At 42.9% G+C, this 15,098-nt stretch overlaps 1 protein-coding gene across 5 annotated transcripts in view; it reads left to right on the forward strand.

Annotated features, from left to right (window-relative positions):
- The window catches only part of CFAP36 (cilia and flagella associated protein 36), a 240,007-nt gene that overhangs the window by 176,759 nt on the left and 48,150 nt on the right, over positions 1-15,098 (forward strand). For 3 of the 5 annotated variants that reach the window (XM_033936495.1, XM_033936498.1, XM_033936500.1), the window contains one exon: positions 13,342-13,523. In XM_033936495.1, coding sequence (XP_033792386.1) covers positions 13,342-13,523 — 182 coding nt within the window. The remainder of the gene's footprint in view (positions 1-13,341; positions 13,524-15,098) is intronic. The other 2 variants (XM_033936496.1, XM_033936497.1) reach the window with 2 other exon arrangements.

Genomic DNA, 15,098 nt, shown 5'->3' on the forward strand with positions numbered 1-15,098 from the left:
GTTTTAAAAGATCTAAAGTACTAGGACTGTTCATGAAAAGATAATAAAAGAAAAGATAAGAGGAAAGAGAAATTGAAGGAAGAAAGAAAAAGAATAAAATGAGGAAAAAGATGAAGGTAAAGAAGAAGAAGAAGAGAGGAGTGTCTATGAAATAGATTGAACATATGAGTCTAGGAATTTCCAGGGTGATTTACATTGTGTCAAACTTTTGGAAAGTCGAATTATATTTTTCTTTTCATAAGCATATGATTCAAATTTATGATACATGCTCAAAGAATTCCACCAAAAGGTATAGTTTAGTAATGAAGAGGACTTCCAATTTTTCAAGATGTGCATAAGGGCAGTCACAAACATTGCATCAATGAGTTTAGGAGGACAGTTAGACTGTGTAAAACAAGGGTGTTGAGATCGGAGAATTATAATGTCAAAGGAAATTTCTTCTGAACAATTGGTAATAGACTTTATGGTGTCCCAAATGCATGTCCAAAAGGAACGAACTTTAGCACAGTGGAAAAGCATGTGATCAAGAGTCCCAGCTTCTTTCATACAATTCCAACATATAGAGTCTTGTTTTAGGTTAGCTTTCCACATCCGAAAGGGTGTCCATACCGCATTCCACATAATGAAGAACATTGATTGTGAGACTCTGGATGATAAAAGAGGTCGGTTTGTCGATGACCAGAAGAGTTCCCAGTCAACATCAGTAAGTGAGGTTGTCAGCATAGATTCCCAATGTTTCATGGAATGAGAGGAAAATGTGAAAGAGTGATCTCTTAGAATACTATAGAAGAGAGATATCGCTTTACCTTTTGATATAGCCAATGTGGACCAGTGATACAAAGTGTGAATGGATGTCATATAATCAAAGCGTATAGACATAGAAGATAACGTCTTAGTAAGAGAAAGCCACTGTGAGTAAGCAGAAGGAGACAATGAGTAAGTAGAGCAAATTGTGACAAAGGGAACAAACGAAGTGAGAGTAGTTATCTGATGGAGAGACCACAAACCAGCCCGCTGCCACCTTTTCCATGAAAGAGATTTACTATTGATTTGGATTTTGGGGTTATTCCAAATGGACAAGAGTGGACTGTCTTTAATTGAAATCTCTGCGATTACGTCTAGTATATGAAGGGCATGCTGCGTTGCACTCAATAAGGAGTATTTTCTCAAAAGTTTGGGCACTGGCACCGTCAACAAGCATGAAACATGTAATGGTGCACATAAAAACCGTTCCAGGTCAAACCAGGTTGGTGAGTCTTGGGTACTAGGGTTAATAATCCAATAGGCTCCATATTTGGCCAATGATGCGATATAATAAAAATGAAAATCTGGTACATTCAAACCCCCATTAATTTTAGAGGCTTTCAGCTTGTCGAGAGCAATACGAGGTTTTTTGTTATTCCACACAAAGTCAGATATTTTCTTATTCAACCAATGAAAAAATTTCTTCTTGCATAAGGAGGGAAGCATTGAGAGGGTATAGTTTATCTGAGGAGTAAGGGTCATTTTGATAGAAGCTATTCTGCCCCACCATGAAAGGAAGAGTGGAGACCAACGAGACAGGGTGTTAAGAACTAAACTTTTAATTTTAGATATGTTTAGATCTTGAGTTTGAATTGGATCTTTATGTATTAACACTCCCAAGTATTTTACAGCTCCGTGTGACCACGTGAAGGGAAATTGGGCGAGATCTGAGGGGTAAATGAGATCATTAAGAGGGAAAATTTCTGATTTTTCCCAGTTAACTGAGTATCCAGAAAGCTTGGAGTAATGAGAGACAATATTAACGAGTGAGGGAAGGGAAGCAACAGGATCTCGGATAAAGAGAAGGACATCATCAGCGTATGCTGCTAATTTGATATGACAATAAGTGGTTTCAATTCCTGTTATTGTTGGGCATTGTCGGATAGCAGAGAGGAGAGGTTCCAACGCTAAATTAAATAGCAGCGGCGACAGAGGGCAGCCCTGGCGAGTGCCTCTATGTAGGGAGAATTTGTTGGAGAGAGAATTATTAATTAAAATGCGAGCTGTGGGTTGATGATATAAAGTTTTAATCCAATCTGTATAGAACGGGCCAAAGTTGTACCACTTTAAAATTTGGAATAGAAAAGGCCATTCAACTCGGTCAAAGGCCTTTTCAGCATCTATGGCCAAACCGATTACGGGATCTGAGAGTGTTTTAGCATGGGCATTAATATGATGAAAGAGGCGTATATTGTCTCCTATAAACCTTTGTTTAATAAACCCCGTTTGATCTTTGTGAATAAGAGAGGGGATCACTTTGTTGAGTCTCAGTGCAAGAAGTTTTGCCATGATCTTGTAATCTAAATTAAGAAGAGAAATGGGGCGAAAGTTTTTAACCAAGGTAGGGTCTCTGTCAGGTTTGGGAATGACTACTATAGTGGCCTCAGTGAAGTTGAATTGTTTGTCTGGATCAGAGTGGAGGAATTCATAGTAAGAAAGAAGATGAGGAGCCAGAAGATTATGAAACTGCTTAAAAAATTCATTGGTAAACCCGTCAGGACCTGGGGCTTTGCCGGTAGGCATAGCTGATATTGCGGCTTCTATTTCAGATACAGTAATGGGAGAGTCCAGTTTCAATTTCACAGAGTCCGATAAGGTCGGATGAACCAAAGAAGCAAGAAAAGAGTCTATCCCCGATTCTGAAGCAGAAAAATCAGATTTATATAAAGTAGTATAGAAGTTTTCAAACTGAGAGGAGATCAGAGACCGGGATTTAACCATCTGCCCCAATGGGTTTTGAATGGCTGTGATATGTAGGCGTTTGGATTTAGTTTTAAGATATCTAGCCAAAGGGCGTCCCATAAGGTTGTCTCCCATATAATGTCCAGAGGTTGAGATAAAAATATCCCGTCTAGCAGTACTGGAAACTAAAGTGTTAAATTCGTATTTAAGATTTTGTATACGTTGAAAAATAGATGGATCATGTAAGTGGGCAGACATATGTTGTAGTTCTAACTCTTTAATAGAAGATTCTAAGTCTTTCTCTTTTTTCATGGATTGTTTCTTTTTCCAAGAGGCGAGATTGATAAGTTCACCCCTAAGGGAGACTTTATAAGCCTCCCAGACAATGGATGGGCAAATTTCTGGATCTTTGGAGTTAAGTTCGAAGAATTCAGCAGTGAAAGATTGAATTTTGTCAGCTATTTCTGAGTCTAAGAGTAAAGCATTGTTTAGTCTCCAAGAAGAAGATTCTTTGCGGGGGGCAGAGATAAGTAGGTGTAGGGAGGTGGCCGCATGATCTGTAAGAGAGATTGGGTGAATAACATTGTTTGCCAGGTCCTGAATGAGAGAGGAGGATATAAGAAAGAAGTCTATTCTTGAGTAGGTATTATGAGGTGGTGAGAAGTGAGAGTATTCTCTACCCTTTGGATTAAACAAACGCCATGGATCTACAAGGGAGAAGGCATCTTTAAGGGCATGTAAGGCTGTGAATGACTTGGATTTGGAGGGTTTGCAAGAAGATGATCTATCAATATAAATATCTTGAATTTGATTGAAATCGCCTCCAAGTACTAAAGGGCAAGAACTGTATTCTACTAACGCCATCTGAAGGTCTTGGAAAAATTCTGGGTGGTCTAGGACTGGAGCATAAATGTTAAGGAACACAAAGTTCACTGAGTGCAACGCAGCGTGCACCAAGCACCATCTTCCATCCTTGTCCGTCGTAGAAGAGTGAACTACAGGAGAGAGTTTATCATGGAAAAATATTGAGACTCCATTTTTCTTACGCTGGGTCGCAGGAGAATAAAAGTGAGAGGAGTATCCCTTTAATTGAAATTTTAAGGCAGCAGCGAGAGGCAGGTGAGTCTCTTGTAAAAAAACCACATCAGGGTGCTTATTAAAAATATAGTTAGCTATCTTTTTCCTCTTAATGGGATGATTTAGTCCATTCACATTAAAGGAAAAAATATGCAAGTCAGCCATAATCTTTTAAATACATTACTATATTGCAGTATATTTTGCACATGTTCAATGTGTGTATATAGCAAAGAGAATGTTTAAGGTAGACACTCCTGTCAGAAAGTAAAAGAAAGAGCATATAGGTAGTAGAGAAAAAGTATAAAATGTCATCACAAAGGATCACATTCTCATACATAGAGTTAAAAATTTTTATGGGTGCTCCTGTGAGCATAAAGATATAACACAAATGGGAAAGCTAGCAAAGAACCCCACACCCATACAATATCAATAACTTGAAAATTGGTGTGCTTATCAATATTTGCGGTATAACTGAGAAACAAGTGAGTATGTTTGCAGCAAATCATGTCAGCGCATTTTTAAAGATTCCAGAAATGCAACTAAGTCTTTAGGGTCAGTATATGAAGATGTGCGGTTGTTGTAGGTCACTTTCATCCTTGCTGGGTACATAAGACCATACTTGGCTCCTATATCTTTAAGCTCCTGTCGATGGGAAAGAAATGCTTTTCTCTTCAAGGCCGTGGATTTGGCCAGGTCTGGAACTATAAAGAACTTTCTACCTTGGTGGAGAAGTTGAGGTTTAGATTTTGCAGCTGTAAGGATTTGCAACGTGTGTTGAAATCTGAGCAACTTTGCCACTATGGGTCGAGGAGAGGAAGCATGTGATGAAAGATGAGAAGGTACACGGTGAGCGTGCTCTATTTCCAATGGAGGAGAGAAGACAAGACCGAGAGTTTTAGGCAGAAAATTAGACAAGAAGGAAATCATATCAGAGCCCTCTGTTGATTCAGGTAATCCAATGATTCTCAGGTTGGATCTTCTGCTGCGGTTGGAAAGGTCTTCCATGTCTCGTTGCAGGGTGATAATCAATTTTTCATTGAGCTCATCTTTTCTGCTCGTGTTTTCATTTCTTAAATTTAGTTTATTATTTTAATCTTTTTTTTTCACGGGTTTGCCCTTGTGCTGTGGAAATACCCTTCGGGGACATCCTTTTAGCGGGAGATCGCAGACTTTGGAGTAAAGTCTGCCTCTGGAGGGTTATCTTCCACTGCAGTAAGCCCCCCAGACAATCTACATGTCAAATAGGGGCTCCAGGAGCTGGCTTACCCTGGGTTCGTCTGCTAATGGGTACAGTACAGGCTGTGCGGTTCCATGGAGGCATGTCCGGGATCGGGACTGGACTGCGTACCTTCCTTGTGTAATCCGGAGGTGTTGTAAGTCACTGATCGAGATGACCAGGCAGGTGAGGCAGTCAGAAGACTTGAAATCTAGTTTTCCAGCTTGATGAGGCTTGAGATCTCCCTGCATGCTGTTTTCAATAGTACCTACCATTTCTCCCTTACAGTACCATAGCACAGTGAGTAGCTGCTTGCCTGCCTGGTTTAGCAAATTTGGGGGTCCTAAAAAGGGGGTTCTGAGTAATTTCCTTGCATGCCCTCCCCCCCCCCCCAACCTCTAAACTTGAAAAATCGCTGTTTTCCAAAGATTCCTGTGTTTTTCCTGGGCTATTTTAGGGCAAAATCTGCACCTGCGGCGGTCATCTTGGATTTTCTTCAAACTTTTAAAAAGTATATTTTTTGCACTTAGAGCTTCGTTTTCGCTCCATACTTCTCACATGGCCTCCTCAGGACATAATGGCATGGATTCATGACTCGTTTGCAGCGGATGGCTGTTGGATTCGCAGCCATGTTCCATGTGTGCCATGGCCCACGAGAGGAGGCGAGGTGTGCATGGATTCCATGCCTTCCACCTCTGAAGAGGTCCTTCTTGGATCTAATGCTGCAAGCGCTGCAAAAATCACGCCTGGAGACCCTCAGAAGGATGGTGTGGCGTTTCAGTGAAACACAAGCGCAGTTCTGGGGAAAAGTCTCATAAATCGTCCAAGCACTCTAAGTCTGAGGCGCATAGAGCGGCCCATGCCGCAGGGGATTTTTTTTCCTCCGGAGTTTGTGAATATGATGTATTAGGCATATTTGGTTAAAAGGCCATGCCTGTGGCTCCACCTCAGAATCCATCCCAGCATTTGGGTTCTTCTCCACTGGACTCCAGTCTGTCTCTTGTGTTCACAGATGGGGACCCCAGAGCACAGGCGGGCGATGCTTTCCATCACATCTGCATTTCTTTCCATCGCTCTGTTGCCTCAGGGCATCTCGGCATCATCCACTGATGTGACTAACCTAACTGACCTTCTAATCTAATCTAATCTTCAGTTTATATACCGGGTCATCTCCCAAGGGAGCTCAACTCAGTTCACAAGTGACTAAATTAGAATGACATAAGAATAAGCCTATGAAAGAAAGCCTAAGAGTGGAGTAATTATAAGTGCATCATTGCAAAGACAACACTGAAATAAAGTTAAAAAATAAAATTAATTAAAGGCTAAAAAGATTAGGGTATAGTGTTGCTACAGCACTTCAGCAGGTAAACGTTTCAAATATAATGTAAACAGCTAAGTTTTTAGATCTTTCCGAAATTGTAGATACTGTCCTATCAGTCTGGTGGAATCAGGAATCCCATTCCAAATTTCAACCAGTGTGAATGCCATAGATTTGCTAAGCTTCCCAGCACATTTAAGTCCTCTAAAAGAAGGAAATTATAGTTTATATATTGTTGTAATCCTTGTTTATATATTGTTGTAATCCTTGAATAACAGGATCTAGTAGCATTCCAACATAGAGGGATAAAAGGATCAAATATTCCATAAAGGAATTTAAAGATAACACATGCACACTTGAACTGTATCCTATAACGAACTGGTAGCCATGAAGTTTTCTCAGTAATGGGGATACATGATCATACTTCCTCTTTCCAAAGATAAGTTTAGCCGCTGTATTTTGTATTAACTGCAGCCGGTCTAAACTACCCTGTTTAACACCCAAGTAGACAGACTTACAATAGTCCAACTGAGTGACGACAGTGGACTGTACCAATAATAAATAATGATCATGATGAAATAGTGGTCTAACCTTCCTCAGTATACGCAAGCTAAAGAAACATTTCTTTGCCAAAGAGTTTATCTGATCATGAAATGTAAGAGAAGAATCCAGAATAATACCTAAAATTCTGGAGGAAAAATCTAGGTGTAGTGAGATGCCTAATTTCAATATAATGTCAGCAGGGAGATTTTCTAATCTAGGCCCAATCCAAAGATTCATGTGGGGCCCAAAATCTGGCAGATGATCCATCTGTACACAGGTTTTTCAAGCCAAACCATCTTGAGGATCTCATTTCGGAGTCCCTGCGGGAATTAAATCTGCAGTCGGATCAGCCTGTCCAGGTGGAATGTTCTTTGATGAGTGACCAAAGACCACTCTGCCTAATTTCCTGATAATCCAGATCTGGTCTGGATTCTTTCAGAAGTTTGGGATAACCCGGAGGGTCCCCTGAAATGTGCTAGAGCCATGGCGAGACTTTACCCCATGGCACCAGAGTTTTCCAAATGTTTTGCTTCGCCAAAGGTAGACGGTAGATTCAGCTGTGGCTCAGGTCACCAAGCGTACCTCCCTACCCTCCGATGGAGGGGTGGTTCTGAAAGATCTTCAGGATAGGCAGCCCTTTTGATTTGGCAGTGGCTGGGATCAGAGCAACAGCAGCCACATCTTTTGTAGCCTGAGTGCGCCATTCCAAGCTTCGCCATGATCCTGATGTTATGGTCCAGGATTTTGATTTTCTGATTTCCGGAGTGGATTATCTGGTAGACCTTATATGACATGATGAAGGTCTTTGCCAAGCTGGGAGTTTATTCCGTGTCTGCCAGAAGAATGCTGTGGATACAACAGTGGTCTGGGGATTCTTCCTTTAAGGCCACTCTGAGTAGGTTGCCCTTTAAAGGACTACCCTTGTTTGGCCAGGGTCTGGATGACCTTATGGCCAGTGTACAGGACCTTAAGCCTAAGGTTCTGCCGGGCAACAAGCCTTGCCCGCTAGGAGTTCGGGGTGTCCTAATTTTTATCCCTTCCGGCGCCCTCATCAGTACGCCGGTCTCTCGGCGTCGGGTCAAAGATTCAATTCTTCGTCCAGACCCTGCTTTGAGGGCCCGCCAGTCAGCAGTCATCAAACAGACGTACTCCCACTCCCACGAAGAAGCAGTTCTGACGGCAGACCTTTGGCCCCTGTCACCCGAATCGGAGGGCATCTCTTGTCTTTTCTGGTGGAGTGGGAGACGGTGACCTTGGATTTCTTTCTGGGTTCGCCTTCAGGGCATCCTGAAAAGTGCTCCGGGTACAGGCCACGGTTCACAGACTGCTGGATATTGCATCTATCAAACCTGTGCGGCCAGCGGGAGGAGCCTAGCCAAGATGACGTCCTGAATTATCTCAGTGGAACGCTGTCGGATCGTATCCTAAACTATGGTTAAAAGGAAATCTAAGACCCGGGTTTTTCCTTCTGAACCCGGGCAGATACCTCATCAATCCGGCCCGATGGATGTTTTCATTGAGAGGCAGCCTAGGGTGGAACCTAATGAGAAGTCCTCGGCTAGAGGCGAGAATCGGTCGGAAGACTCTCAGGCTTCAATCGAGGCAATCAGTTTCTCTCCGGAGGAGCGAGGAGCACCAGTGCACCACACCCACAGCCATTGGAGTTCAGCACGGCGGGTGAGGGAAGTGGGACAGCGTTGTTGTTAGATGGCAGCGAAGGAGAAGAACTTGCTGTGCTATGAACTCCAGCTGATTTTTAAGATCATACTTCACCATGTGAACTCCTGGAATCGGTGGAGGAACGGCAGAACTTATCTTCAATAATTTCCTCAGCAGGTACTGTGAACTCTAAATTCACTGTGATAAATTTTGTGATTGCTCCTTTAAAGAAACCCCCAGTGGTAGACCTGAACTCTATTTGGGAAGCGATTTCTGAGTTGCAATCCTCATTGGGAACTCAGATGAAGAATTTAACTACTTACTGTTCTGGAATACTTTCGGAATCACTGAATACTCAGCAAAGAATTGAAAAAATTGAAATAAATCTAGCTGAACAAAAACAAAAAGTGGAATCTATGGGGATACAAAATCAATTATTGATGAAAGATAACGGAAATATTAATTTAAAATTAGAAATGTTGGAGAACGCATCAAGAAGGAATAACTTGAGATTAATTAATTTTCCGAAATTAATAACTATATCTGCCCATGATATGTTCAAAAGGTATCTTACAGAGAATTTGAAGATTCCTCAGAATGCGTATCCCCCAGTTTCAAAAATTTACTATCTACCGAAAGGGAAGAAGAAAATAGCTGAAGACCAACAAGCTCCAGAAATGGACACGTTGAATTTAACAAATATTCTGGAGACTTCAGATTCTGAGCAGATGAGAGTTGCTACACTTTTTGTCCAGTTAACTCTGGTCTTGGACAGAGACTGGCTTTTGAAAATTTTCTTCAAGTATAAAGATAAATTATTCCTAGATCAGAAAGTTAGAATGTATCCGAATGTTTCCCGTTACCCAAAAAAAGAGGAAACAATTTCTCCTTTTGAGATCTCAGGTCTTAAAACTTGGGGGTACTTTTATACTTAGATTTCCATGTAAATGTTTTGTTAAGTTTCAAGGAGTTAAATATATTTTCCTTGAGTCATCACAACTTTCAAGGTTTATAATGGGTAAAGATTTGATTTCTGCAAGTACCCCCGCTAAATCCCAGGAGTAAGGCTCAAAAAATTTAGTACTAGGTTAGCAATCAGGCATGCTATTTAGTTTCCTTATGAAGATTTGATAATAATTCATGATTTTCCGACTTTTTAAAGCTATCTCCCTCATATATTGTGGATTAACAAGGGAGCAATGTTAAATATTTTGTTAACTGGAATTTTTTTTTCCCTTTTTTTCTTTGTAAAGAATTAAGACATTGCTTATTTGAAATGATGTTGATGAACATATAAATAATTGAAATGAATAAAGATAAAGTTAAAAATTTAAAAAAAACCTGTGCCAAAGGACGACTGAGGCTCGGGGAGATACTCAATATAGTTCATCGTTCCAAAGAAAGGCTCCGAAGATCGGAAACTGATTCTGGATCTAAAAGCGGTCAATGCGGCACTGAAGGTTCCTTGCTTCAGAATGGAAACTGAGAGATCGGCCATTGCAACAGTGGCGCCAGGGGAGTTTCTGGCCTCCCTGGATTTCACAGAGGCATATCTTCATATCGCCATCTTTCTGGGTCACAGGAAGTTTCTGCGGTTCCAAGTTCTGAATCAACCAAACAAGGAAACTTCTAGAAATGTCCAAATAAATAAACATCAAGCGATGAGGACAAAACTATGTTAAATGGATTTTTCTGCTAGACCTCAAACACCCAAGGTACTAATTTATATTTCTATTTGTACCCTTACTGGGGTGGTGTTTTCATCATTGGAATTGGTTTTCTCTTCCGGCTCTGCATAAATTATAAAGTGCATAGAGTGCTATAAAGTGCTATAGAGTGCTGTGAAGGAAAGGCACTTATCTTTATACCTGACGGCTGCCCAACCGTTTCACTCCTAGTTTTGTCAGGGTCTATGCCTAAAATGCCCTAATATGCTTTTAGTCTTATACCTCGGGGTAGTATCAGATGGACGAAGGATTTCCTTTAAATTATGCCCCCTATTAAATGCAGTTCTTAGTGTGATGTCTTTAAAAATAGGATGAGTCTGTACAACCTTCCAATTTCTCCTAACGATGCGATTCAGAGTGGTACTAGCATTTGTGTATTTCATTATAAAGGTAAAAATATCTGTATCCTCCAGAACTTCCTGTGATTCTTTTGCTTCCAACAAATAGTCTCGATGATTGTATCGATGATTGTATTTTGCCCGTCGAAAGCTATTCATCAAAAATTTTTTCTCATAACCCCATAATCGTCCCATCAGTTTCTTCACCATCTTTCTGGGTCACAGGAAGTTTCTACGGTTCCATGTTCTGAATCAACACTTCCAGTTTGCGGCCCTTCCGTTCGGCCTGGCAACTGCGCCCAGGACTTTCAGCCCACCTTTGCTCTCAGGATTTCCTGGTCCATCCATATCTGGACGAATGGCTGATCAGAGCTCCCTCCCTTGGGGCAGTACCCTGCTGCAACGCCTGGGTTGGGTGATCAACCTGAGAAAGAGCAACCTCGAACTGTAGGTAGATTTATGGGTATAACAAAGTTACGTGCATATCTCGTTGCTAGGATACACCATAAACACCTTTCCGGATAAAGCAATCTTTGCCTACTTATACGAAACAGACCAAGGCTATATGAAATATTTTATTATAGAAATAGAAAAATATAATTCATAAGCCAGCAGCAAATAATAACTAATTATTTTTCACAAAATATCCGAATACATATATGAAACTCAGTACATAATTATCACATGACACTTGCTAGATAAATGATTAACTAATTCTTACACACTAGATAATTCCTGATTAGCAGCAATCTAAAAATAGCTTATCACCCCAGGAACTTCACTTCCTTATCCCATACAACAATAAAATTATTTTATCTAAGCCCAGCTGAAAATATAGAGAATTTCCTTATCCTCACCATCAGATTAGGCCATAGCAAACTCAGGGAGATGGAGTCATCTTCTCAGCATGGAGGATATGAATTCTCTTGATTAGGAATAAAAGTCCATCGGTCACTGGAACAGCGGTAAATTAGGTTGTCACCAACAGTTTCCTTATGTGATGAAAAACCAGATCTGTTTCAAAAGCAGTTCTTTATTTTCACTCTCCTCAGAGAGCTAAGTCACAAGAGGTACTTTTCAGGTCTTAATTATTATAGAAGATGTGCAGAGAAAAACTATGTTAAGATGCAAGCTTTCTCACATCTTAGCACAGACTATCCAAAATCATAAGCCACCTTCTCCTTAGGTTTCGTCAGATGACCTCTGAGGACCAATCCAGAAACAGAACTTGGATCAATAGCCTTTCTGTGTAAAGTCTGGTACAGGCTGTGTAACAGAGGTGCCTTCGGAGATAAGAACAGCACAGAAGCAATGCCTCCCACAAGATTCACACAGGCTGAGCATGTAGGCATAGTTGGATGTCCTTGACTAGAATACAGTTCTGGTACATACCCAGAATGCATCAGGCATCAGGCAGGCATAAACAGTAAAGATGATTTCTTCTTCTCTTCTTGCAGACAATGGTTCATGCTGGAAATATAGTTCAGGCTTAGTGACGTCATAGAGGCCTTCAGGTGTGAAGAAGGAAACACCCCTACATAACCAATGCAGGAATTGGAGTATCTGGGGATCCGATTTCACACGTCCCAGAACAAGGTGTTCGGAGTCTCGGAAAGTGAAGATCCAACAAACCATTCGAGCAATGTTAGCAGTTCCAGCTCTGACGGCCTGGCAATGTCTTCAGGTCCTGGGACTCATGGTGGCAACAATCGATGTGGTTCCATGGGCCAGGGCCCAGCTGCGTCCCCTTCAGGAGTTGCTGTTGTCCCAGTGGAGCCTGCTACGGGATTCATTGACAACGCCGCTGCTTTGGACGGCGGTGGTACGCAGCAATATGCAGTGGTGGCTGAATCCTGTGACTGTTCAAAGGCCTGCCACTGCATATTTTGGACTAGGTGACTCTATCCAGGGACATGAGTCTCTCTGGTTGGGGAGCAGTCTGTATGTCTGCTCCGGTTCAGGGTCTGTGGTCTCCCTCGGGTGGTTGATCAATTGCCTGAAGTGTCTCCATCGTCAAGCTGTCCAAGTGCTCTCGGACAAATCAATGGCGGTAGAAAACATGCAAGCGGATTTTCTCAGTCGACAGACTCTGGAACCTGGAGAGTGGTCTCTGTCCTTATAATAATTGAAAGCATAGCTTTTGAAAGCATAGTGTATCAGTGGGGGGTCATCATGGCAACAGCCAGGAATAGAAAGGCGGACAGATTTTACAGCCATTGCGAGAATTCACGGGAGCCAGTAAGGAAGCCACTGAGCGCTGAGAAGCAGCGCCAAATCGCGCTGCTGCTCGTGCCGCTCAGATGAGGAAATTCGATCGCGCAGCCGGTTAGCAGCGGGGCAGGAGTTTGAAAAGCTTGCTCCTGCCCGCTGCACCTCCACCAAGGATCGGCAGATAGGGCAGGGAGGAGAAGGGGGGCAGAGCCTTGCAGCGGTGGCGGCCTTAAAATTCTGGGAAGGGGCATTGATCCGAATATAAACTGAGACCCCCATTTATGGGCCAATTTTTTGGCCCAAAAATCCCGGTTTATATTTGAGTATATACGGTAATTGCATCTGCAGTCCACCATTCATGTTATAACCTTAACCATTAAGTGCTAACATTTTCTAGGCTTGCTTATGTATTTTTAATAAGTTTGGTAAATCTTTAATTGAGATACAAGTCTTTTCAAACATTTTAGTGATATTTATTTCTTTGACTTTAATTTGCTGAGGATGTATAGTGTCGTTTTTTTTCTCTCTTTTTTTGTATTTAAAATGTTCGCAAAGGAGAACATATCAAGTGTTGTGAAACTATAATACCAGTGCAGCCAGCAGTAGGAGTACTGGAATGTCCTTTAGAACCTCCTACCGTTAAACTAAAGGAAAGGAGCAACTCTGAAGCAGCAGAAGCCTGGTTAGAACAAGCAAGGAAAGAAGCTGGGATTTTTAGTTCTGTAACTGTAAGTATTATTCATTTAGAACATGTACCTTAAAAATTTGTCATGTAATAGCATTTATGTACAAACAGAAGAAATGTTGTGAAGCTAATACCTAAAAGTTATACAATGTTGTTATCCCAGGACAAGCAGGCAGCATATTCTTAACACATGGGTGACGTCACCGACGGAGCCCTCGGTACGGACCTTTTTAACTAGAAGTTTCTAGTTGGCCGCACCGCGCGTGTGCGAGTGCCTTCCCGCCCGACGGAGGAGTGCGTGGTCCCCAGTTTCTTCGTTTCCGCGGAGCGAAGAAGACGCGTGTGTTTTTTCAACGGCCGTTGAAACCACTTTTTGCCTTCCCGCTCGCGCTTTTTTTTTTCCTTATTTTTCTTTCTTTACCTTCGGGTTTATTTTACTTTGATTTGCCAAAAAAAAAAAAAAAAAAACTTTGCTTTTTTCCCCTTTTTTTTTTCGTTTTTGCCCCGGCGGGGCCTGTTGCCAGTATACAGGCCTCGGGCTTCGATTTTGCGGAGGCTATCTTCCCCTTCATGCCCCCGCAGGTCGGTTTTAAGAAGTGCCAGCGGTGTGCACGCCCGATCTCCATCACTGACCCACACAATTGGTGCTTGCAGTGTCTGGGTCCGGAGCATCGGGCGGACTCCTGCACCCGCTGTGCCACTCTTCAAAAGAGAACCCTTAAAAACTCTTCTCTTCGGCACCGAGTCAGCGATGGACTCCTCAACTTCAACGGCGGTACCTCAAAAATCGGCACCGTCGACCTCGACACCGACCGACCCCACATCGGCGTCGCTGGCGCCAGGTAAGCCGGCTAAGAAGCCTTCCTCTTCCCTCGAGCGCCCTCCAGCTACGGTGGCGACACCATCCCTACCGGCATCGCACCGGTCCCGCAAACGCTCCGCCCCGATCTCGGTGAGTGCCTCGTCATCGGCCTCCTCATCGCCGGGGCGTGGAGCGGCATCCAAGGAACCGAAGAAAAAGAAAGCGGTTCCGATGCCACCCCTAGATGACCGTATCTCGGCCATCTTAAAGGCTCAACTCCAGGAACAGTTAAAGAAACAACTTGAACACCTGTTGCCCACTATCCTGGCACCGCTCCTTCCGGTACCAGACCGGCCCGAGCCCCGTACCGAGCCCCCGGTGTCCACCCCTTCGGTACCTGTAAACACCTCCATGCCGATCCTTTCGGCCGAACAACTCCATGTCGATCCGGTGGTTCATTCCCATGCCACATTGGATCCTCCTCGGCACCAGGCGGTACGGCATTCTTCCCGGGACCGAGATCGACGCCGGTCGTCCTCTCCTGGTACCGTTTCGGTGCGCTCTGGAAAGTCTTTGTCCAAGACTCGCCATACCGCGCCCTCCACCCTGGTGTCTCGACATGCACCAGAGGTCAGGGACCCTGACTTATGGGAGGAAACTCCTCTCGGTACCGAGGAGGATCCCTCCTCATCTGATGAGGAACCATCGGCACCCGATGCCACCTCTAAACCAGAGCAGTCCTCATTTTCTAAATTTCTGAGAGAAATGTCTGCTGCCCTGTCCCTTCCCCTAGAATCTGACTCAAAAAAGTCTCAA

The sequence above is a fragment of the Geotrypetes seraphini genome, chromosome 3 (genome assembly GCF_902459505.1).
Source record: "Geotrypetes seraphini chromosome 3, aGeoSer1.1, whole genome shotgun sequence".
NCBI lineage: Eukaryota > Metazoa > Chordata > Amphibia > Gymnophiona > Dermophiidae > Geotrypetes > Geotrypetes seraphini.